This window comes from Saimiri boliviensis, chromosome 12, assembly GCF_048565385.1.
Source record: "Saimiri boliviensis isolate mSaiBol1 chromosome 12, mSaiBol1.pri, whole genome shotgun sequence".
NCBI lineage: Eukaryota > Metazoa > Chordata > Mammalia > Primates > Cebidae > Saimiri > Saimiri boliviensis.
In genome coordinates, this window is record NC_133460.1 from 12,410,522 (window position 1) to 12,433,829 (window position 23,308).

General features: G+C 51.1%; 1 protein-coding gene across 2 annotated transcripts in view; it reads left to right on the top strand.

Moving 5' to 3' along the window:
• The first annotated feature begins 5,127 nt into the window (after positions 1-5,127).
• Positions 5,128-23,308, top strand: part of GSG1L (GSG1 like) — a 274,849-nt gene continuing 256,668 nt past the window's right edge. Inside the window, exon 1 of one of the 2 annotated variants that reach the window (XM_039478188.2) lies at positions 5,128-5,774. In XM_039478188.2, the coding sequence (XP_039334122.1) occupies positions 5,429-5,774 (346 nt within the window). In that variant the 5' untranslated portion in view covers positions 5,128-5,428. The remainder of the gene's footprint in view (positions 5,775-23,308) is intronic. The other variant, XM_039478187.2, reaches the window with a different exon arrangement.

Genomic DNA, 23,308 nt, shown 5'->3' on the forward strand with positions numbered 1-23,308 from the left:
AAGTGACTTAGGAAGCCCAGAAGCTAGCGAGTGACTTTGTAGCCACGGACTCCAAGGAAATGTTGAACGTGAAATGCACTCGGGACACGTCCCTTCAAAGCAGATTCATGTTTCCTGAAAAGCAGGAATTTCATTATTAATAGCAACAGTTTTTCTGATAAATTTTGTTGAGTAAAAAACCACAAGCCAGGGGCACACCATCATACCTAGCTAATTTAAATTTTTTTTATAGAGACAGGATCTTACTTTTTTGCCCCGGCTGGTCTCCAATTCCTGGCCTCAAGCGATCCTCCTGCCTCAGCCTCCCAAAGTCCTGGGATTATAGGCAGGAGCCATCATAGATTCTTACGTGAACTCTCATGATTCTGGAATGTTGGCAACTGATAAAAATTGAACACGCTGTAGAGGCCAACTCCATCTAGGCCGAACAAAATAGTCTTAAGGGCCAGATTTGGTCTGCATGTGTCAAGTGGGGTGAGCTGGAGGGGTTCCCAGGCACGTGGGGGAGACAGGTGTGGAAACAGACATTACAGATCAGAGTGATTCATGATTTTGAAGATCAGAGGAGGGGTGACCGGCTGCCAGCATGTGGGCTGGAGATCAGGGAGGCTTCTGCAGCAGCATGGGACTGGCACATGCCCTGAAAGGCACACAGAGAAAGGAGGGCAGGGATGTTCCGGGAGAGGGAAGGATGTGTGTGGAGGCTTGGCTTCGGTTTGAGCACCAGGTGACCTGACACTACACAATCACTGCTGCAGCTGGGGTAGCACAGGAGCAGGCGAACGGGCTGGAGACGTGAGCAGGAGCCAGGCACCGGGACCCGGAGGGGTGAATTCAGGCACTGAGCCGGCAGTGGGAGCACTGGGGCAGGGGTAGGCAGAGGTGTGTGGGGCTGGTCTCTCTGGAGGCAGGTGCAGGGTTGGGGTGACCAAGGGACAGCATGGGGACAGGAGGCTACTGTGGGGCCTTGGCCAGTGGCAGTGAGCCAGACAGGAGGGAGCCAGGCACCTAGGCTCACATTTCCAGCCTCCTAAACAAATCCCGCTACGTTTCCCTGTAAACACTTCCCTCCATGCCCAAGGTAATTCTAACAATATTACTATTTGGGATAAAAATCCCCACGGCGATTTAAGGGGTTTGCCGATGACTTTGGATGTGCTTCAGAAGGCCGTGTAGACACCTGAAGTGGTCCCTTCGGGGGTGTAACCTCCACTCCACCACCTTATCTTCAGCTTGAGAGAAAGGCCCAGCACAAAGTCAGCCAGAATTTTGGATTTTCCCTCTGCCCCACAGGTCTGCTTCGATCTCAGCCAAAAGCAACTCCGTCCCTGTGGGAACTCCTGCCAAACCACATCGGAGTCGTATTTCCCTGTGTTCCACCCGTGAGCAAATCCTGCTGGATCTGCCTTTATTTCACTTTGTTTTTTTTCGAGACAGGGTCTCACTATTGCCTAGGCTGGAGTGCTGTGGTTCGATCACAGCTCACCGCGGCATTGAACCTCCTAGCTCAAGTGATCCTCCTGCCTCAGCCTCCCAAGTAGCTGAGACTACAGGCATGCGCCACCACATTCAGTTAATTTGTAATTTTTTTTGTAGAGACAGGGTCTCACTATGTTGCCCAGGCCAGTTTTGAACTCCTGGACTCAAGTGATCCTCCCTCCTTGGCCTCCCAAAGTGCTGAGATTAAAGGCGTGAGCCACTGTGCCCAGCCTGGAGCTGCCTTTAAAGCTGACCCAGAACCTCCACCGGCCCTGTCCCCACACTTGTCGGAATCCCTGGGCTCATGCACTGGAATCCACTCGCCAGCCTCTGTGTGGTCTCTCTGCCTACACCGTTCTTTACATAGTAGCCCATGTGGTCCTGTTAGACATGAAACCAGACATGGGTCCCCTCTGCCAGACCCTCCGCCGGCCGGCGCCTACCTTGCTCTGAGCGAACACCCAAGACCCCTGGTGTGGCCTCTGCATTCCTTTGTGATCTGTCCCCTCTCCTAGCACCTCCCACCCCTTTTTCCCTCCCCTACCCTTTTCTCACTCAGCTCCAGTCACACCGTGTTCTCGGTTATTCTCCAATGGGCTGGACAGGCTCTTGCCTCAAGGCTTTTGCACTGGCCATCGCCCTGCCTGAAATGTCATTCCCCTGGGTGCTCCAGTGTCACCTCCTCAGTGAGGCCTTCCTCAAAGCCATCCCCACCTGGATCCCTCCGTGCTGAATTGTTCTCCCTGGCTTTCACCCCTGCACACTCAGCAATGTTCTTTCTTTTTTTCTTTTTGAGACAAAGTCTCAGCCGGGCGCGGTGGCTCACGCCTGTAATCCCAGCACTTTGGGAGGCCGAGGCGGGTGGATCACGAGGTCGAGAGATCGAGACCATCCTGGTCAACATGGTGAAACCCCGTCTCTACTGAAAATACAAAAAAATTAGCTGGGCATGGTGGCACGTGCCTGTAGTCCCAGCTACTAGGGAGGCGGAGTTAGGAGAATTGCCTGAACCCAGGAGTCGGAGGTTGCGGTGAGCCGAGATCGCGCCATTGCACTCCAGCCTGGGTAACAAGAGCGAAACTCCGTCTCAAAAAAAAAAAAAAAAAAAAAAGAGACAAAGTCTCTCTCGCTCTGTTACCTAGGCTGGAGTGCAGTGGCGTGATCTTGGCTCACTGCAACCTCTGCCTCCTGGGTTCAAGTGATTCTCCTGCCTCAGCCTCCTGAGTAGCTGGGGTTACAGGTGTGCACCACCACACCTGGCTAATTTTTGTATTTTTAGTAGAGACGGGGTTTCACCATGTTGGCCAGGCTGGTATTAAACTCTTGACCTCAGGTCATCTGCCCGCCTCAGCCTCCCAAAGTTCTGGGAGATGTTCTTTCTTGTGAACTTTGTTCACATTCTGTTTTCTCCTGAGTGCTGAGCATTTCGTGGGTGGCTCAGCGAGTGGAGGAGCATCTTAGGTGGAAATTCCACATCCCTCCATGTGTCCTCTGGTATTTCTTGAGAGAGCATGGTTCCTGAGACATATCTCACCTGGGCTCTCCTGGCTTTGAATGTGCAGGACGGGGTTCCCAGCTATAGGTCACTGAGCCCTGCTCACATGCACACCAACCACAGCCTCGAGTCCAGAGAAGTATCCTGTTGAGCACACATTGAGGAACTGGTTTTCAATGGTGCACATTCATGATGAATGTTGCATGCCCATTAAAAGTGCGATTGGAGGCTGGGTTTGGTGGATTACCCCTGTAATCCCAGTATTTTGGGAGGCCAAGGCAGGTGGATCACTTGAGGTCAGGAGTTTGAGACAAGCCTGACCAACATGGCGAAAAGTCATCTCTAATAAGAATACAACAAGTAGCTAGGCATGGTGGCGAGCGCCTGTAATTCCAGCAACTCGAGAGGCCGAGGCATGAGAATCGCTTGAACCTAGAAGGTGGAGGTTGGACTGCGTGGAGTGAGACGCACCACTGCACTCCAGCCAGGGCAGCAGAGCGAGACTCCATCTCGAAAATAAATAAATACATAAATAAAAAATAAAAGTGCTACTGGATTCTTTATAGCTATTTGGCAACGATGTATTTTCTCTGTCAACCAATACTCTCAATGCCACCATTTTTACATGGATGTCCTCTCTTTCAACATAGTTGGGAATCTTTGCCTAGTGCCAGAAAAGGGCTCTAAAAGCAAGTCTGGAGACCTCTGGCTATCCTTCATGACTGTTCTTACCAGGGACATTGCCCACCACGCTTTCCTCTCACCTACCCCCAGGCAGAGTAGCAGCAGCTGACGGTGAGCACCGGCTCACCCACAGGAGTAAGGCAATTTATAATCGGTTAACCTTGAATTCTGCAAGCCCTGCCACTCGGCAAGCTGGGGGTTGTAGGCGCAGTTCTCAGCTTGGGCAGAATTCAAATGAGCTCTTGCAATCAACATGCAATTAATTGTTGCACACCCTGAGCATCTGGGCAGTAAGCGTTGTGCAGCGCGAACGGAGTTCAGGGAGTGCTGTCATCTCAGAGCAGAGGTGGGGACAGGGGTGCACAGAGTTCCCACACCACACAAGAGAGCCCGAAGAGGTTTGTCTGAGTTTGGTCAACTGATCTTGGTTCAGATGTTACTAACAGTGAATTATTAACATTTATTGAGTCTACTGTGTTTCAAATGCTTTTTGCAGGCGTGATCTCATTACAGCAGCCCACTGTGATCTACCTTGAATGGGGTGGAGGTCCCTCCCTTTTTTATAGTTATGGAAATTGAGGCTCAGAGAGGGTAAGTGAATCGTTCAAAGCCACACAGCTAGTCAAGCCCTAGATTTGCTTGATCCCAAAATCAGTATGTTGACCACCCTGCCCCCACTCCAGTCTTGAAGATTCTACTCACATTCATGTGTACATGTCAGCAGGGTTGGCAGCCCCTGTAGGGAACCGCTGCCCGGAGGGCATGGGCCCTCCTAGGGTTCTGCTGTTTGTAACCTCAGGTGGGCACAGCGGGCTGTCTGGGGTACCCCTTTGCCACTCTTCAGTCGCATGCCAACGGTTGGGAGCCCAGATGACAGTTTCATCCTTGGAGGGGAGCTCCTCCCAGATGCTGGAGGTGACACCCAGGAGATAGAAAAACGTTTCAAACCCTATAACCCCGCACTCCAGGAGGGTCGCCTCCTGACAGGTCCTGCTATCCATGTCCAGCATGGGGTGTCTCGCATGGGGGGTCTCGCAGCTTCCTGGCTGTGGGAAGCCCTCTAGGCTTTGCTGTTTATACCCTTTGGAAAACTGGTTTCTCAGGGTCTGGTGCGGGGCTCCTTTTGGGGACCCCCTTTTGGGGCAGGGTCCGTGTCCCTCTTGGGGAGCCCCAGCAGGCTCTGCCCTTGTCTCCTAGGGCAGGGCCTCTCTGGGTCTCATGAGATGCCCACTCCCGGCGGGTTTCCTCGCTCCAGGTCTCCGTGGGAATCTTTTCTCACGAGAGTCTTGCCTGGGATTCTCCCTGCGTCTCAGACCCTCACCCCGGCGCGGGTTTCTTTAGGGGGCGTCCCTCCACTCCCAGGACCCCGCCCTCGCCCGGCGTGGGGCGCCCCCTCTCCCCGTGCGGGCGGGCGCCGGAACAGTGTCGCTGGCCGCCTGCAGGTGTCTCCCCACGGAGGGGCGCGCGTCCCTGCGCCGTGGCCGCTGCCAGGCGCCAGCGGCTCCTCGCCGAGGTACACTCGCGCTCCGGGCTCCGGGCGCGCCGGAGCCGCTCCGCCGCCGCCGCCGCCCGCCCGCGCGCCCCCCGCGCTGCGCCCCCACCCCGGGGTTGGGGGGGGGCATGGGCCCGCGCAGCGTCCGTCGCCGCCGATCGCAGGCGCCCGAGCCCCGGGGCGCGGCGGGCAGCGGCCGCTGACGCGGGGCGCCGGCTGCCAACTTCGCGCGCGGAGCTTCCCCGGCGGTGCGGTCCCGTCCCGGCGGCGCGGGCGGCATGAAGACGAGCCGCCGCGGCCGAGCGCTCCTGGCCGTGGCCCTGAACCTGCTGGCGCTGCTGTTCGCCACCACCGCCTTCCTCACCACGCACTGGTGCCAGGGCACGCAGCGGGTCCCCAAGCCCGGCTGCGGCCAGGGCGGGCGCGCCAACTGCCCCAACTCCGGCGCCAACGCCACGGCCAACGGCACCGCCGCCCCCGCCGCCGCCGCCGCCGCCACCGCCGCGGGGAACGGCCCCCCTGGCGGCGCGCTCTACAGCTGGGAGACCGGCGACGACCGCTTCCTCTTCAGGAATTTCCACACCGGCATCTGGTACTCGTGCGAGGAGGAGCTCGGCGGGCTTGGTGAGTGCGTGCGGGCGACGGCGAGCTCGGCTCCGGCTCCCCCGGGGCGGCGCGGCCACCGAGGCCCGAGCCCCGGACCCGCGCGCCCTCCTCCCGCCGCCTCGGCCCAGCTCCCCGCGCTCCGCCGGGCTGGGTCGACGTTCCGGGGCTGGGAGCGCGCGCGGTTCCGGGGCCGGGGGCCAGCGCAGGGGACTTGCGGGACGCCCCGGCGTGTAGAGGTGAGGGGCAGAGCTCCTGGCCCCTGCGGACGCCCGGCGGCTTTGGGGACGCTGCCGCGCCCGGGAAGGCGCCAGCCCCAGCTGCCGGTCGGAGGGGCGCGCGCTGCTTTCCGCGCCTGAACTCCTCCCCACGCTCGCCCCCTCCTCCTTTTTTCGCGGGGCACTAGATGCCCCCACCCATCCCGGGGCGCCCCTGGAAGTGGGGGTGATGCGGGGACTCCTGCTACCACCCGTCCCTCCCGCCGCAGATCCACAGACCCAGGAGCCGAGCCGGGGATCATTCATCCTTTCACCCCCACCGCCAACCCGCGCCCAACCTCCAAGACGGGAGTGGGGAGTGGGGGAGTCCCGCGGGCTCCCGGGGAGCCGCACGCGCCCAGAGGCACCCCCATTGCCAGACGCCAGGGAGCCCTCTGTGTTCCGGCCCCCTCCCGGGAGAGGCAGGCTGGGGAACTGGGGACAGCTGGAAGAACTCCGGGTCGGGGAGTCCAGGAGGGCTTAGTTTAGCACAGATCAGGTTCGATGGGGGCCTGACTTTTCAGAAGGCAGATCGAACTGTGCCCGTTGCCTGAACCCCTCCTCTACCCTCCAGAGGCAGCCGGGGCTGGAGTGCGTGTTTTGGAGGCAGACAGCCACACTGTGGCAGGGCTCAGGGGACGGCTGCCCGACAGCCGATTGTGCCACCACCGCGGGTAGAGCTGGGGTGTCTTGGAGCGGGTGTCCAGGCGTGGGCACCCTCCTGAGTGAACTGACCTCTTTCTCCAAGGTTAAAAGTCCCCCCTGTGTGCCTAGCTCTTCAGTGTGGACACCATATATGTGTGTGCTCAAGGGTAGGGGAGAGCAGACATCCAACCTTAGTTTGCCTTAAATAAGCCAGTGGCCTAAGTGGGTTAGAGGGCAGAGGGAGGAAGCTGTGAAGCCTCCCAGTGAGGAGCTCCACGCCTTTGCACAGGCTGCTGCCTCTGCCTGGAATGCCCTTCCCCGCCCCACCTCTTTCTTTAGGGGCTCCTGGTCAGTTTCACTGGGACTCTCCCACCTGCCTTTCCAGTCAGGACACTGGGCAGAAACACCCTTGTGAACTCCCGGCTGGAAAGAGGGCCTCTGTCTTTGGATCTCACCGCTGCCTTTACCTCCCTGCCACACCTGGCACTGTCTGACATTTTCTGGGGCCTGTTTTTGGTGGCTAGCTTATTGAGCTCTCTTCCCATGGGATGTCACTCTGTGAGGGCCGGCACGGTTGGTCTTGTTCACTGCCGCCTCTGAGTAATGTCTAGCGCATAGTAGGTCTTCGATAAACATTTGCAGGGTGCATACTGGATGGCACCTTGGGACGATGAACTGGAGGTTTCCTGGGGTGCTGCCTCCTCTGTCTTACTTCTGGGGGTACCTGACCAAACTTTTCTGTGACTTGAGCTGGGCTGGCCATTTGTCAGAGATGCATGGTGTTTGAAGAGAAACCTGGCCCTGATTGGTTTCACCCGGTCAGACTCACTTCTGGTTTACACTCAAGATGCGAATGTTTACTGTGGGATGCAATTAAAATTATTAACTTCAAAAGGCATCTTGGCCAAAACTCCCTGCCTTCCTAACCCCTCACACGCAGGCCTCATAACACCTTGTTGTCAGGAACATGTGCCCTTTGAAGTAGACATCTTGCTACGGTACATCTTTCTCCAAGTTCAAGGTGTTTCCAAGGTTCAGGAGACCCAGTCCTGGGCACATGCCACCTCTGCCTCTCTTCCTTCCTGAAAAGACAGCAGCATGTCTCCGGCACCGGCATGGTCCTATCTCTTTCTCTGTGGAGTGTCCTGGTCCATGCTGGTCAGCTGAGCCTCTTAATTGCTTGAAGTCTCTCTTGGCTGCTCTCTGAAGGTCACGGTCCCAGGACTTGCTCAGTTATTTCCCTGTAGTTTATCCACGCCTTGAGTTGGGATATTTATGTTTTGTTAAAACTTATTAATTGAAAAATATTTAAAAAGCCATGTTAGCTAACATTTATTGAGCCTTTAACGTGCACCAGGTCCTGTTGAAACTTCTCACCTCCTGAATCTTGTGGAATCCTGGCCACTACCTTGGAGGCAGACGCTCCTAGGGTGCTTGCTTTTTCAGATGAGGAACTTGAGTCTCAAAGGGGATTCTGGCAAGGGAGCTCGAATTGTCTTCTCAGGGACAGAAAGTAATCAGAGTAAAGGGATCGGGGAAGAGAATAGTGCATTTGAAGGGTCAGGGAAGGTGGCATTTTGGTGGGGGCGGTGCTCAGTTCAGACCCTCACTCTCAATACTCTGTTAGCTAGAAATGAGGATGGTTAATTTGTTGGGTAAATAAAAGAAACCCACGGTTTCCTCTCGGCCACTGTGGGCTGGAGACCATCCCTCCCCCAAAATCACAATTTTCCTCTCTGAGAGCTTGGAAAATAGTTATCAGCTTGTCAGTGCTGGTGAGAAATCTGGAAATCAGAGCCAGCTGGGGTGGCTTCTGCAGCTGATCCTACAGTGCCAAAATCCAGCATTCTCCTCCGCTGTGGTCCTGAAAGGGTGATAGCAAGTCCCCAGCCTCAAACTTTTGTTGCCATGACAACCTTTCTTCTGGTTTCTGTGACCATTTTATATTTTTACTGGAAGAGGAAAAAACACCCCAATAGCCCCCTGAACAAAATCCTGCCTCCCCCACTCCCATACATCAAAGCTAAACTTCCTTCTCTCCCTTCCATGAAACTATAGCAAAGCTTTCTTCCCTTCTTTACGTTTCACGTGCACCCAAATGCAAACACCAACCAAGAGATCCTCACCGCTCCGTGAGAAGGAGCTGCTAAATGTTCCTTCCTCTCCAATGCCTGTTCGCCTGTTCGGTCATTCCTTTCTATGCTCAGAAAACCCTCTCCCTACTCGGGCAGCCACAGGGAAATGTAATAAGCCCTTTTTCCCACATTAAAAATCTACAGCGTTCACAAAGAAAACTGCAGCCTGCCCTAAACAGACACACTTTCACCAGACCCAGCACAAAGAGACCTTTTCTCCTTGCTCCAAGAAGATCACCCGCGTCCTTCCACAAACAGAAAGGGAAGCGTGGCCTCGACACAGAGTCACCCCAAGCCCTTCACACGAATTGGATATCTCTTCTGGTTGAGATGCTGGGGAGGGGTGGCGCGGGGAGCAGACGCAGGCATCGTCCTGGTGGGTGGGGTGGGGGTGGCTGCAGAGAGGCCTGGGGGAGGGGAGAATGAAGGTGTGGGGCGGGGGTGATGGTGGGGCAGGTGGGAGCTCTGGCCGGCTGGGAGCACAGGTGACATCCACACGCGTTGGACATCACCCTGTATGCTTTTGAGCTGCAGGAAAGGGGTGGCTTGGGAAGACTGGGGGGAGGTGGAGGGGTCTTGAGGGACTTGCCAGGCTGGCAGGAGGGAGGTGGGATTGGAGAGAGGAGAGCGAGACCAGTCCCAGGGCTGGGTGATGATGGGGTGGATGTGAAGCCAGAAGACTCATGCGGGACCCAGGCTGGGAGCCAACACGCCCCACACCTCGGTGGCTCTACTCGCAGTCCCAGAGATGTTGGGGAAGGAAGGAGCATATTTCCTTCAGACTCAAAAACACTCTCTTCCCTGCAGAACCTGGTGGAAGTTCAAAGCTCGGCTCTGCCTCTTACTAGCACGTGGCTTCAGGCGGGAGCCTCCCTGGGCTACTGCATAGGTGGGGATCAGAGCAGCTAGTACCCACCCAAGGTGTGAGGATTCAGTCACCTCTGTGTTGCTGCCACCGTGGTCTGAGTCACCCAGAGCCAGCCACGTCTCCCATGGACTTCTGCAGCTACCTCTCCGCCTCTGCCATCACCCGTACTCCCCAGTTCATTCTGCACCCAGCATCCGAGTCATTGTTAGTCAGATGCAGGGCATGGCACCTCCGACCGCCCTCTTGTCACTCAGAGTCAAGTCCCCAGCTAGCCTTCCCTGTACCTCTCTTGTCTTCCTTTCTTTTGAACAGAGATCCCCAGATCTCCTGCCCAGTCCCCTAAATTATGCTGCTACAGGGTCACAAGGATGAGGACCCCTGTGATGTCCCCAACCAGAGATATGTTAGTGTCATATTAGACGGGTTTCATGTTGGGAACATCTGATGGACAAAGATTTGGATGGTGGAAGGCATTGCTGTAACTCCTTGACACATTTTTGCTTGTTTGTTTGTTTTTGAGACAGGGTCTTCCTCTGTCACCCAGGCTGGCATGCAGTGTTGTGAGCATAGCTCACTGCAGCCTCCACCTCCTGGGCTCAGGCCATCCTCCCGCCTCAGCCTCCTGAGTAGTTGGGACCACAGGTGCACACCACCACACCCAGCTAATTTTTGTATTTTTTGTACAGGCGGGGTTTCACTAGCCAAGTCACCCCTTTCCTGAGACCAGGATGGTCTCAAACTCCTGGGCTCACGAGATTTGATTGCCTCGGCCTCCCAAAGTGCTGGGATTACAGGCATAAGCCGTCACACCTGGCCTGACAAGTGTTACTTCCTTTCATCCACGTACTAGCCGTATGAGGTGGGTGCCCTGGTTACTCTCATTTCCCAGACGAGTAAACAGAGGCACAGAGAGGTGAAGTGAGTTGCCCAAGGTCACACAGCTAGTAAGCGGCAAAGCTGGGATGTGCACCCGGCAGAAGGCTCCGGAGCCTGGCTCTTGCCTGCTGTGCTGTGCCGCCCCCACCAGTCTCCCCAGTCCGGTTCACTCAGGCTCCCGGGGCTTCCCGAACAAGGCTCGTTGGGCAGAGCACTGCATCTGGAGTCACGAGCACTGGGTTCAGCTCCAGGCTCTGATGCCAACTTGCTAAGTGGCTTTGGAGAAATCACCCTCCATTTCTCCCTCGCCTTTTCTTTCCTCATGTGTAAAATGGAGGTTTTGTTGGGTGTTCTGTGTGAATGACGGAGGTGACAGAGACCTGCCCTGTGACGCTTCACAGGGTTTGGGCCCAGATGGTCTGGGTTGCAGTCCTCACACCACTGTGGGCTGCTGTGTGACCTTGGGTAGGAGTCTACCCTCTCTGGGCCTGAGGATGATCATATCCGCCCCACAATAGCATCTTCGGAGTTGATCCGATGACGTGGTCCCAGCACTCCTGTGGCCACAGCCAGCACTCGGTCAACGGGCCTTGCTACCATCTGACCCTCGAGTCTGAGGCTGCAGACAGGTGGCCCGCATGTCACATCTCAACGATGTAGCTGTTTTGTTTGGCCCTGCAGTGTTCACGGTGCCTTTGAGTAAGTCTCCAACATTTGAATATGGAGGGCACGTCATAGAGACATCTGGATTTATGGCTTTTCTTGAAAACCTTGCAGATGGAGTCTGTACTCCCAATGGCAGTGAGTGGAGCTGCCCCTTAGGGGAGTCCACGGTCCCCCCCCCCAACTATTCTGCCCTCAGTTTACCTGAATTGCAGCCCTTCCCTTCCAGGGACTCAAGCCTCCAAACCTCAGTGTCCTGTCCCACACCCGGTCCACTGGTCCATCCTGCCAGCGGGTCACTCAGAACCCAGTCTGTCCGACCTCGCTCTGCAGCTGCCCCTGCTCCTGGCTTTGACTTCATGCTCCATTCTCCACCCAGTGGCCAGAGGACTCCCTGTTCCATCTGACCTGGATCTCCCCCGTTCTCCGCTCTGGATCCTGCCTCAGTCAGTCACAGTCCAGTGCCTTCCAAGGACTGCCAGGCCCGCCACAGCCTTTCTTACTACCCTGCTGCTCTCCGTCCCCACAGTCACTATTCTCCAGGCTGTTCCTGGCATCCCAGGAACTCTTGCCCAAGACATCCCTGAGCAAAGTCTCTGCTCAAATGTCCTCCTGTCTGTGAAGCCTTCCTGGACTGCCCCACTGAAATCAGCCACTTCGCCACCCGCCAGCACTCCCGCACGCTCCTGATGTCCCCACTGCTCTGATTCTGGCGGCACCCACTATGCGTCACACCAGTTTTTCTCTCTCGCCCATCCCCCTGCTGGGACGCTGGCTCCCTGAGGACAAGCCTTGTCCCGATCACATCATGCTGCCCCCAGAGCCTAGATGAGCTGGCATTTCAGTGCCATAGGGTTCGGTGTGGCAGCTCGTCTAGGTTTGGGGAGGCAGCAGTGTGTGACAGGGACCAAGTATTCAGGAGGCACTCAGGGATTTGGAATGTACTGGGGCTTTGGGGGTGCCTCGGGCTCTCTACTCCGTGCCTGTCATGCCCGTGGACTTCAGATGTTCTTTTCTTCCCTGCTCCCTCTCTTGGTTTGTTTCCCAGGAGAGGCGCTTGGTGGGATCCTGTGGGGAGCTCACGGTCACTCCCCTGTGTTTAAATTCTGAAATGCCAGACTCAGAGCTGTCTTGTAAGGATGCAACAGCCTCAGGCTTCTGCTGCCTTTGGGATGGTGTGGGTTAAGCTCTTTTGGTCCCAAGTGAGGGAAGCAAACTTAACCCCAGATGAGAATAAAAGGGGAATAGGCTGGGCATGGTGGCTCATGTCTGTAATCTCAGCACTTTGGGAGGCTGAGGCGGGCGGATCACCTGAGGTCTGGAAATCGAGACCAGCATGGTCAACATGGTAAAACCCTGTCTGTACTAAAAATACAAAAGTTAGCCGGGTGGTGGCGGGCACCTGTAGTCCCAGCTACTTGGGAGGCTGAGACAGGATAATCACTTGAACCTGGAACGTGGAGGTTGCAGTGAGCTGAGATTGTGCCACTGCACTTCAAACCAGGTGACAGAGCGAAACTCTGCCTAAAAAAAAAAAAAAAAAAAAAAAAAAAAGAAGACTGAAAAAGGAGTTTATTAGAACAATGCTAGCTGGGTGCAATGGCTCATGCCTGTAATCCCAGCACTTTGGGAGGCTGGGGACAGAGGATCCCTTGAGGAGTTCAAGACCAGCCTGAGCAACATAGCAAGATCCTATCTCTACAAAAAAATAAAAAATTAGCCAGGTGTGGTGGTGTGTGCCTATAAGTCCCAGCTACTCAGGGGGCTGAGGTGGGAGGATTGCTTGAGCCCAGGAGTTCGAGGCTGTAGTGAGCTATGATCACACCACTGCATTCAGCCCAGGCAACAGAGGGAGACCCTGTCTCAAAAATAAATGGAAATAAAAATAGAATAATGCTACAGCTCACAGAGTCCATCACCACCCCTCAGAGGTCAGAGCCACGGCCACTGAGCTCCTGGAGGCTGGTCCTTCCCTCAGATCCAGAGCCACCAATTAAAATCCCCCAGGGGCCAGGCTGGAAATCTGTGAGAGCGAGGTGAGGAAGGTGTGGGGGCCTGTGGGGGCTGGGCAATCGCTGCTAGGTTCCAGAAGGCATTCGCACTGCAGGAGGGGGCTCATGGGATGCCTACTGGTCCATTTTTGTTCAAAACTCCTGGTTTTTATATGACATCTCTTGATTGTTCACATTTGGGAATGAATCTATTTTTTTAATTTTTAATTTTTATTTTTTTGTAGAGACAGGGTCTTGCTATGTTGCCCAGGCTGGAGTGCAGTGGCTATTCACAGGCGCGATCCCACTACTGATGAGCACGGGAGTTTTGACCTGCTCCATTTCCGACCTGGGCTGGTTCACCCCTCCTTAGGCAACCTGGTGGTCCCCCGCTCCCGGGAGGTCACCATATTGATGCTGAACTTAGTGTGGACACCTGATTGGCATAGCGCACTACAGCCCAGAACTCCTGGGCTCAAGTGATCCTCCAGCCTCAGCCTCCCGAGTAGCTGGGACTACAGGCACGTGCCACTGCGCCCAGCTATTTTTTTAAAAGATATCTGATCTGCAGGTTAAAATCAAACCCTTTTGAGGTGTGGGTAGACCCATGTCCCATCAATTTGCAACTTTTAGGCCAGAGTTTTGCGCTTGACAGAACTGAGTTCCCAGCCCCCAATTGTTTTATTTTTATGTAAAAATATTCGTTATAATAATATTTTATTATTATTTTTTGAAATGGAGTTTCACTCTGTCGCCCCGGCTGGAGTGCAATGGTGCAATCGCGGATCATTGCAAGTGATCTGGGGTTCAGGCGATTCTCCTGCGTCAGCCTCCCAAGTAGCTGGGATTACAGGATTGCATCACCATGCTGGGCTAATTTTTGTATTTGTAGTAGAGACAGACTTTCGCCATGTTGGACGGGCTGGTCTCGAACTCCTGGCCTCAGGTGATCCATCTGCCTCGGCCTCCCAAAGTGTGGGCGATGTGGGCAAGGTATGGAAGAGGACCCGGCCCTGAGCTTGGCTGGAGGAGGCAGGGTCCCCTCTCAGGGACCGTTATTCTTTCCCGATGGTGCGGACTGGGGATGGGAGGTGACGGGGGTTGCGAAGGGTGGAGCCCGTGCTCAGCTTCTGGAAGCAGAGCCGAGGTGGGTGTTTGGGCTAGGGCTTGGCGAGGGTAGTGGCTGTGGTAGCCTCGTCCCATGTCCCGGCCTCCCGGAGTGTGGGTCAGAGATAGCCACAGGGGAGGAGGGGAGGAGGAGGGCAGGAGACAGAGACAGTGGGAGGACTGGGGGGTGACAGACACAGGGTGGTGGCATGCACAGAATCTGAGAGGGATGCAGAGGGAGGCTTTGAGGGGACTGAGAGGGAGTGACCAGCAGAGAGACAGGCAGACACATACAGAGGGAGGGAGCAAGGAGAGACACAGAGACACAGATATGAGGCGACACAGAGGGAGACCAAGGCACACGCACTGTGCTGGGTGCACACCCAACCAGAGAGGCAGAGAGCAGCAACGAGACAGAAACAGACAGAGAAGGGAGAAATACGTGGGCCGAGAAAGAGACACACGTGTGTGCACACACGCATGATGCACAGACACACACATGAGCATGTGCGATTATGCACAAGGAGGAGCGTGCCCAAGAAGCTGGAGCAGAGAGAGGCGATCGAGGGGAGCCTGAAATAGCCAGGGGAGGCGGCAGGAGCACACGTGGCCCTTCCCACCTCCCCTCGCTCTTTTCCAGGAGGCCCCGCAGGGGAAGTGACTCTTAGAGGCCTCATCCCTAGGGGAGTGGCTGCGCCTGATCCAGGCGGACGGGGGAGGCCAGACCCTCCCTCATCTGTCTTTGCCCTCCCGTCCCCCTCTCTCCCCGCATCGGCGGCAGTGGGTGGGCGCAGTGTCTGGAGGATGGGGACTTCGTTTCATCACTGACGCCTCTCCAGACTGCCCAGATAATAATGATACACTAATAATAACAACAAGAAGAAGTCTTATGTAAAGTGTGACTAGAAGAATACAAACATCTTAGGAAAACGGTGCAGTTTCTATTAGTCACTCACCCTCGAAGCAAATGTGGCATGTGGGAAGCGGTATCTCCCCACATCAACTTGATCGCCTCTGCCTCCTCTGGACACATTTGTGGGGCGTCTGCCTCCCTTTGTCTGTGTGCGCATGTCCTCCTTTCTCTCTGGGTCTCTCCATCCTGGTTTCTCTACAGGGGGTCCTCTTCTGGAATAGGGGACGGGAGGCTGAAATCCCCACTCCTCCAGCCCCTTGGATGCCACTGGCCACACTGTCTGCCCCCCTCTGCCAGTCTTGTCCCAGGAGGCCCCACCTGGCTCCAGCCCCACCTTGGGGGAGATCTTCTGGGTGGTCTTAGAGGGGCCATAGAGGAGGAAGACCCTCTCCAGAACACAGTTGGGTGGGGTGGGGGGACAGAAGAATTGGACACCAGTCACTGTGTCCCTGCTTGGTGAATCTCTCCAGGTGGGGGTCTCAGGCATCTCAGAGTAACCCGTTCCTACTCAGTCATCTCTTTTCCGCCCTCCTCAACCCGGGCAGGCTGGGCTATGCCACTGCAGCAATCTGCAGACGTGGGAGGTCGCCGATCTCTTGCTCCCGTGCCACGTGCATAGCAAGTCAGCAGGGGGCTCTATTTCACGCTGACCTCACTGGGGGCCTGGATAAAGGATGCTCTGTCTCTGGGTTTCCATGGCTGTCAGACAGGAATCGCCATCCTGCTCACATCTCATTGGCCAAAGCAAATCACATGGCCATGTCCACCCCTTCAAGGGCTGGAGAATTTCAGTCCTACCATGTGCCTAGAAAGCAGAGAGCTGGGGCCGGCAGGTGGCACGCACTTAGGGAGGCTGAGGTGGGAGGATTGGTTGAGGCCAGGAGTTCGAGATGAGCCTGGACAACATAGCGAGACCCAATCTCTAAAAAATTTAAAAAATAATAAAAAAAGAAAGTAGAAACCAGCGGACATTGATGACATGTTGAACACCGGCGGCACAGATGACTTCCCCACCCTCACCCCTGCCCCTCTCTCAGCCCCATCTCACCAAATGACAGCTCCATCTTTTCCAATTCTCAGACAAAAGACACTGGAGTTGTCTTTGACTCCTCTCTCTCTCTCCTCACAGACACAAGCACACACGCATCCTTACACAGCTCATTTAATCTATCAGCAAATCCTGCTGACTCTTTTCCCAAACACATCCAGAATGCCACCATTTCTCCCCGTCTCCTCCGCCCCCGGGTCTGAGCCTGCGCCATCTGTGGCCTGTACCACTCACTGGTCATTCTGCTTCTGTGGGTCCCCCACCGTGCTGAGCAATCTTACTGCACACTGCTGGAGTCCCTCTGCTCAGACCCTCCAATGGCTCCCATGTCATTCCCGGTAAAGCCAATGTCCTCCCAGTGGCTACAAGACCCGCCATCACCTGCCCCGTTACTCTCTGCCCGTCTTCCGTGTTACTCTTCCTCGCTGTCTCTGTTGCACACACACCTCCAGGCATGCTCCTGCCCCAGGGCCTTTGCACATACAGTTCCCTTAGCCTGAAACTCTTTCTCCAGATTTCCACTCCGTCACTTCCCTCAAACGTTCCTTGTGAATGAGGTCTTCCTTGGCCATCCTATTTAAAGCCACAGCCACCTCCCCACCTTATTCCACTACACAGTTGTGTTTTTTTTTTTTTTTTTTTTTTTTCTGTAACACTTCTCCATACCTGACACGCTGCCAATTGCTGGATGTACCTCGATGCCTCAGTGATGTGCAACCCACGCTTTGAGAATCCCTGTCTGAGAATCAACTCTTTGTTTTATGAACAAGGAAACGGAAGTCCCTGCAGGGAAAGACCCTTTTCCAAACCATCCCCTAGTCGCTGGCAGAGCTGGCACCAGAACCTGGAGTCCCGCTTCCTAGTTGCTGATCTTTGACTATCCCTTAGGGTTCTGCTAGACCTTGGCCTTCAGTTTTATGATTTATGCCCTATTGGTCAGAATAGCTGTTATTCAAAAAATGCCTACCCAAATTTCTTGGGACTGGTAGATAATGAACACTTGGGATGACTCCAAAGCAGAGGCTACAAATTCTCAGTCCTTCTTTTATTCATTTTCATGAACACCTGCTACGTCCTAGGCCTTGTCTAGGTGCAGGGGGCTGTAGCAGGAAAGGAGACGGATGAGGGTTTTAGTTTCTTTCTTTCTTTTTTTTTTTGAGAAAATGAATAAAGAAGAGGAAGAAAGAGAAAGAGGAAGAGGGAGAGAGAATGGGGGTATTGCTTTGCTGCCCGGGCTAGAATGCAGTCTAAATATGGGTATGCCTATAATTGTCCTTAATAATGGAGACATGAAAGAAAATGAGGGAAGAGAGTAACAAACAAGGAGCCAACCAACATTTCGTTTAAACTTCTAAGTTGATATGATGTGGTACTGATAAGAGTGTATGTTTTGTGTAAAGTGGAGAGTTCTATAAATGTTAATTACGTTTACTTGTTCCAGATCTGAGTTCAAGTCCTGGATATCGTTGTTAATTTTCTTTCTCATTGATCTGTCTAATATTAATGTTGAAGTCTCCCACTATTATTGTGTGGGAGTCTAAGTCTCTTTATAAGTCTTGTATGTCTGGGTATTCCTGTATTGGGTGCATGTATATTTAGGATCTTTAGCTCTTCTTGTTGTTGCATTGATCCTTTTATCATTATATAATGTCCTTCTTTGCTTCTTTTGATCTTTGTTGCTTTAAAGACTATTTTATCAGAGGCAAAAATTGTAACTTCTGCTTTTTATTTATTTATTTTTGCTCTCTGGTTGGTTGGTAAGTCTCTCTCCATCCTTTGTTTTGAGTCTTTGTGTATCCTTGAATGTGAGATGGGTCTGGATGCAGCATACCGATGGGTTTTAGTTTTTTGTCCAAATTGCCTGTCTTTGAATTGAGGAATTTAGTCAATTTAAATTTAGAATTAATAATGATATATGTGAGTTTAATACTGTCATTTAATATTAGCTGGCTATTTTGCCCATTAGTTGATGTAAATTCTTCATTGTATTGATGTTCTTTACTTTTTGGTATTTTTTAGAAAGGCCGATACTGTTTGTTCCTTTCTATGTGTAGTGGTTCTTTCAGAAGCTCTTGTAAAGCAGGCCTGGTGATGATGAATTCTCTGAGTGCTTGCTTGTTCGCAAAAAACTTTATTTTACCTTCACTTATGAAGCTTAGTTTGGCTGGATGTGAAATTCTTGGTTGAAAGTTCTTTTCTTTAAGAATGTTGAATATTGGTCCCCACTCTCTTCTGGCTTGTAGGGTTTCTGCTGAGAGATCTGCTGTGAGTCTAATAGGCTTCCCTTTGTGGGTAACCTGACCTTTCTCTCTGGCTGCCCTTAGTATTTTCTCCTTCATTTCAACCCTGGTGAATCTGACGATTATGTGCCTTGGAGTTGCTCTTCTTGAGGAATATCTTTGTGGTGTTCTCTGTATTACCTGGAGTTGAATATTATCCTGCCTTACTAAGTTGGGAAAATTTTCCTGAATAATATTCTGAAGCATATTTTCCACTTGGATTCATTCTCTTCGTCACATTCAGGTACACCTATCAAGCGTAGATTAGGTCTTTTCACATAGTCCCATATTTCTTGGAGACTTTGCTTGTTCCTTTTTATCCTTTTTTCTCTAATCTTGTCTTCTTGTTTTATTTCATTGAGTTGGTCTTCGACCTCTGATATCCTTTCTTCTGCTTGATCAATTCGGCTGTTAAAACTTGTGCATACTTCACGTAGTTCTCGTATTGTGTTTTTCAGTTCCATCAATTCACTTATTTTCCTCTCTAAATTTTGTATTCTTGTTGACATTTTGTCAAACATTTTTTCAAAGTTCTTAGTTTCTTTAGATTGTGTTTGAACAAGTTCTTTTAATTCACAGAAGTTTCTTATTATCCACCTTTTGAAGCCTGCTTCTGTAATTGGAACACACTCGTTCTCCATCAAGCCTTGTTTCGTTGCTGATGAGGAACTGGGATCCCCTGCTGAGGGAGAGGCGTTCTGATCTTGGGCATTCTCAGCCTTTTTTGGCTGTTTTCTTCCCTTCATTGTAGATGTATCCATCTGTGGTCTTTATAATTACCGTCTTTGTAATTGGGTTTCTGAGTGGACGTCCAACTTATTGATTCTCAGCGCCGAAATCTGAGCAACCCACTGCGCCGACTCAATCAGCGGCGTTAAGATTGACGGTGCTTTTCTGACTCTGCACCAAGAACCGACGCTCCGAGGCGCCGGCAAAACCGCCTCGCCGGTCACAAGAGTCGCGCTGGCGACCCGTGGGGCTCCTCCGCTGGGAATCTCCTGGTGCGTGAGCAACAAGAATTCATGTGAAGGTGTGGCGTCCTCTCGTTCTTTGCGTTTTCAGTGGGAGCTACAATCCCGAGCTGTTAGTGATCAGCCATCTTGGATCTCTCTGAGAGTTTTAGTTTCATGGAGCTTCCATTCCAGAGAAGAAAGACAGGCGACAAGAGGAGGTTTCTTCATTTGTGCGTGTAACCTAAATTTATCAAGCCCTTCCTAAGGCCATTGTGGATTCAGTAGAAGAGAAAGCAGACAGTCCGTCTTCATGGAGCTTGCCTTCTGGAGGAGACAGGCAATGAGAACAGATACAATGGTGACGGTGGCTTAGATGGCACCAGCTGCAGACCAGAAATGACCCCTGGAACTCAAGGGATCTGGAAGCAGTTGGGCTCCTCGGAGTGAGTGAAGGCTAATAGGCTGTTGACTGCGTAAGCCAGTAAGTAACCTCTTTGTGACTTTTGAAGCCTGCTTTACAGTTTTCCTCTAATGGCGATGGTGGAATTCTGAGACCTAAGGTCACCTTTCCATATACCAAACCCAAACCCTTACCTGCTGGCCGAGGTGTTCCAACCATTGAAGTATTTTCCAGGATCCCTAGCTCAGTCTTTAAAGATCTAGCCTTTCAGCTGGATGCAGTGGCTCATGCCTTCTATCCCAGCCCTTTGGGAGGCTGAGACAGGAGGATTTCTTGAGGTGAGATGTTCAAGACCAAAATAGCAAGACCCCATCTCTACAAAAAAACATTAGCCACGTGTAGTGGTGTGCACCTGTAGTCCTAGCTACTGGGGAGGCTGAGATGGGAGGATCGCTTGAGCCCAGGAGTTCTCGGCTGCAGTGAGCTGTGATTGCACCACTGCCCTTCAGCCTGGGTGAGAGTAAGACATTGATTCTTAAAAAAAAAAAAAAAAAAAAAAAAAAAAAAAAAAAAAAAAAAAAAAGATTTGCTTTCCTTTGTAATGAGAAATTATTTGGAAGGATTTTCTGGAAGTTGTCTTGCCTCCTTTGGCATCATTCAGTCATTAATTCATTCATCACATCTATTAAGCATCTACTGTGTCCTAGGCCCTCTGCCAGGTTTACTAGATGAAATTGACAAATAAGGTTCCTGCCCACAAAGAGCTTCCATTCCAGTGGAGAGAGAGAAAATGAATAAGTTAAACCATAGATAAATCGATGACTTCATATAGAGATATAGTGCTTTGAATTCCATGAAACAGTCATGAGGTAGCTCTTGAGGGTAGAGCTTTGGATCCAGTGTTGGGGAGACTTCTTTGACAAGGTGACATCTGAACTGAGGCCTAAACGACTGTAAGAGAGCAGCCATAGAGTTCTTGGGGAAGAAGAGGGGAGCATTCTAAGCAGAATAAGTTAGTCCTTGGTGACGAGTCACTTTAGTTTTCTACTTCTTTTTTTCTTTTCTTTTTTTTTTTTTTTGAGACAAAGTCTTACTCTGTCACCCAGGCTGGAGTGCAGTGGTGCAATCACAGCTCACTGCAGTCTTGAACCTTTCAGGCTCAATTGATCCTCCCATCTCAGACTCCCACGTACCTGAGACTACAGGCTTGTGTCACCATGCCCGCCTAATTTAATTTTTTTTTTTTTTTTTGTAGAGGTGGGGTCTTGCTATGTTGCTCAGGCTGGCCTTGAACTTCTGGGCTCAAGTGATCCTCCTGCCTTGGCCTCCCAAAATGTTGGGTTTACAGGTGTGAGCTACCAAACGTGGTCCAGTTTTTTACTTCTAAGTCAATTTTTAGTGAGTTGTCTTTTCTCAGAAAATCATTTCTTCAAGAGTTGCAAATGTATTTGCATAAAATTTAGCATAGTATTTTAGTTATTTAGCATAGCATTCCTTTTAAAAGAAATTGAAAGGAATTTTAATAAGAATTAAAAGGAATTTAAAAGGATTTAAAGAAAAAGCCTCTCTTTGATGAGTTTCCTTTTCTCTTTACTGCTCCTGTGTATTTTGTGGTTTTTCTTCTCTTTCTAACAATTTTGTCTTGCTCAAGTCTACCGAGGGTGATATGGGTGCTGGTAAAAATTGCTTTCCAGACCTCCAAAAAGTGCTGACTGGCTTGAAACCTTTACATGGGACCTATATTGAGACCGCACATCCCGTAGGCCCCAGGGCTGATTTGTTCTAGCCTTCTCCCTTTTTTTCTCTAGCCCAGATTATGCCAGCTTGGCTGCTTTATTGCCCCCTCTTCCATATTTTTTTTTTAAAAAGGATCATTACACTTGTATTTATTGATTCTGTTTGTTTAAATTTTCTGATGCATCCTAGTTTTCTTTTGTCTGACTTTTCTGAGGTAATGTTTGCAAGTTTTTATGTTGGAAACTTTGTTTTTTCATAGTTAAAAATTATGAATTCATTTAATGCTATGAGTTTGCCTCTGAGTACAGCTTTAGCCATATCATATGAGGGTAGTACTTTAAAGTGCAGTGCTTTCTTTGAGATGATTTTCTAAAAATTATGCAATTACAATTCTGTCTCTAAAAGTTCAGAAATTTTGATTGTTTTACTTCATTGATCCAAGAATAATTTAGAAGAGCATTAAAAATGTCCCAGTACAGGCCAGGTGCAGTGGCTCATGCCTGTGATCCCTGCACTTTGGGAGGCTGAGGTGGGAGGATCACTTGAATCCAGGAGTTAGAGACCAGCCTGGGCAACATAATGAGACTCCATCTATTAAAAAAATGCCTTGTCTTATTTGCTTAAAATGCCTTGCCTTATTAGTTTAATTTTTTTGTCATTAATTTCTAATTTACTGAATGATAGAGAAAGTAGCCTATGCAATTTCTGCCTAAAAATTTTTTTCATAAATGTTTTATTTGAAAAAGCAGGTATATTCCCTGTGTACAGTTTAAAGCAGTTTTATAGCTAGTATGATTTAAGTGCTTTATATTGTTATACATATTTTTTGAGACAGAATCTTGCTCTGTTACCCAGGCTGGAGTGCAGTGGTGCCACCATGGCTCACTGTAGCTTCAACTTCCTGGGTTCAAGTGATCCCTCCATTTCAGCCTCCTGAGTAGCTGGGACTACAGGTGCATGTTACAGCATCTGGCTAATTAAAAAAATTTTTTTTTTTGTAGAGAGGGGGGTCTCACTCTGTTGTCCAGGTTGGTCTCAAACTATTGGCCTCAAGCAATCCTCCCACATCAGCCTCCCAAAGTGCAAGGATTACAAGCATGAGCCACTGTGCACGGTCTCTAAATTGTTGTTTATTTAACTTGACTTTCTTTATCTGCCAAAAGCTGGATGAGGTAGGTTAATCTCTTTCTCTTCAATAGGGTTCTTTCCATTTTTTACTTGAATTTCTGGTAGTTTTTGTTTTCATAAAATAAAGTTTGAGCCTATGTTATTCATCACAAGGAGATTCCTGACAGTTATATTTTCATTGTGGAATTGTGGATTTTATCTTTCCTCAAGATAAAATGGTTATTTTCCCCCAGTGAATGCTTTTTACTTTGCATTCTACTTTTTCATATTTTAATATTGCTATCTCTGCTTTCTTTTTTTTTTTGTATTCCCTTGATATATCTCTCAGTAGACTTTTTATTTTAACTTTTCCATGTCTTTTTGTTAGGTGAATATCTGGTAAGAACACAGAGTTAGCTTTATTTACTTATCTTTTGGTACAACCCCAGAGTCTTAACCAAATAACATTTATTTCTATAACAAACACCTTTGGTCTCACTTCTTTCTTTTTGTTAAATGCTTCCAATTCTAGTTGTTGTTTTTGAAATGTTTTTGTTGTTGTTTTTTTTTTAATCC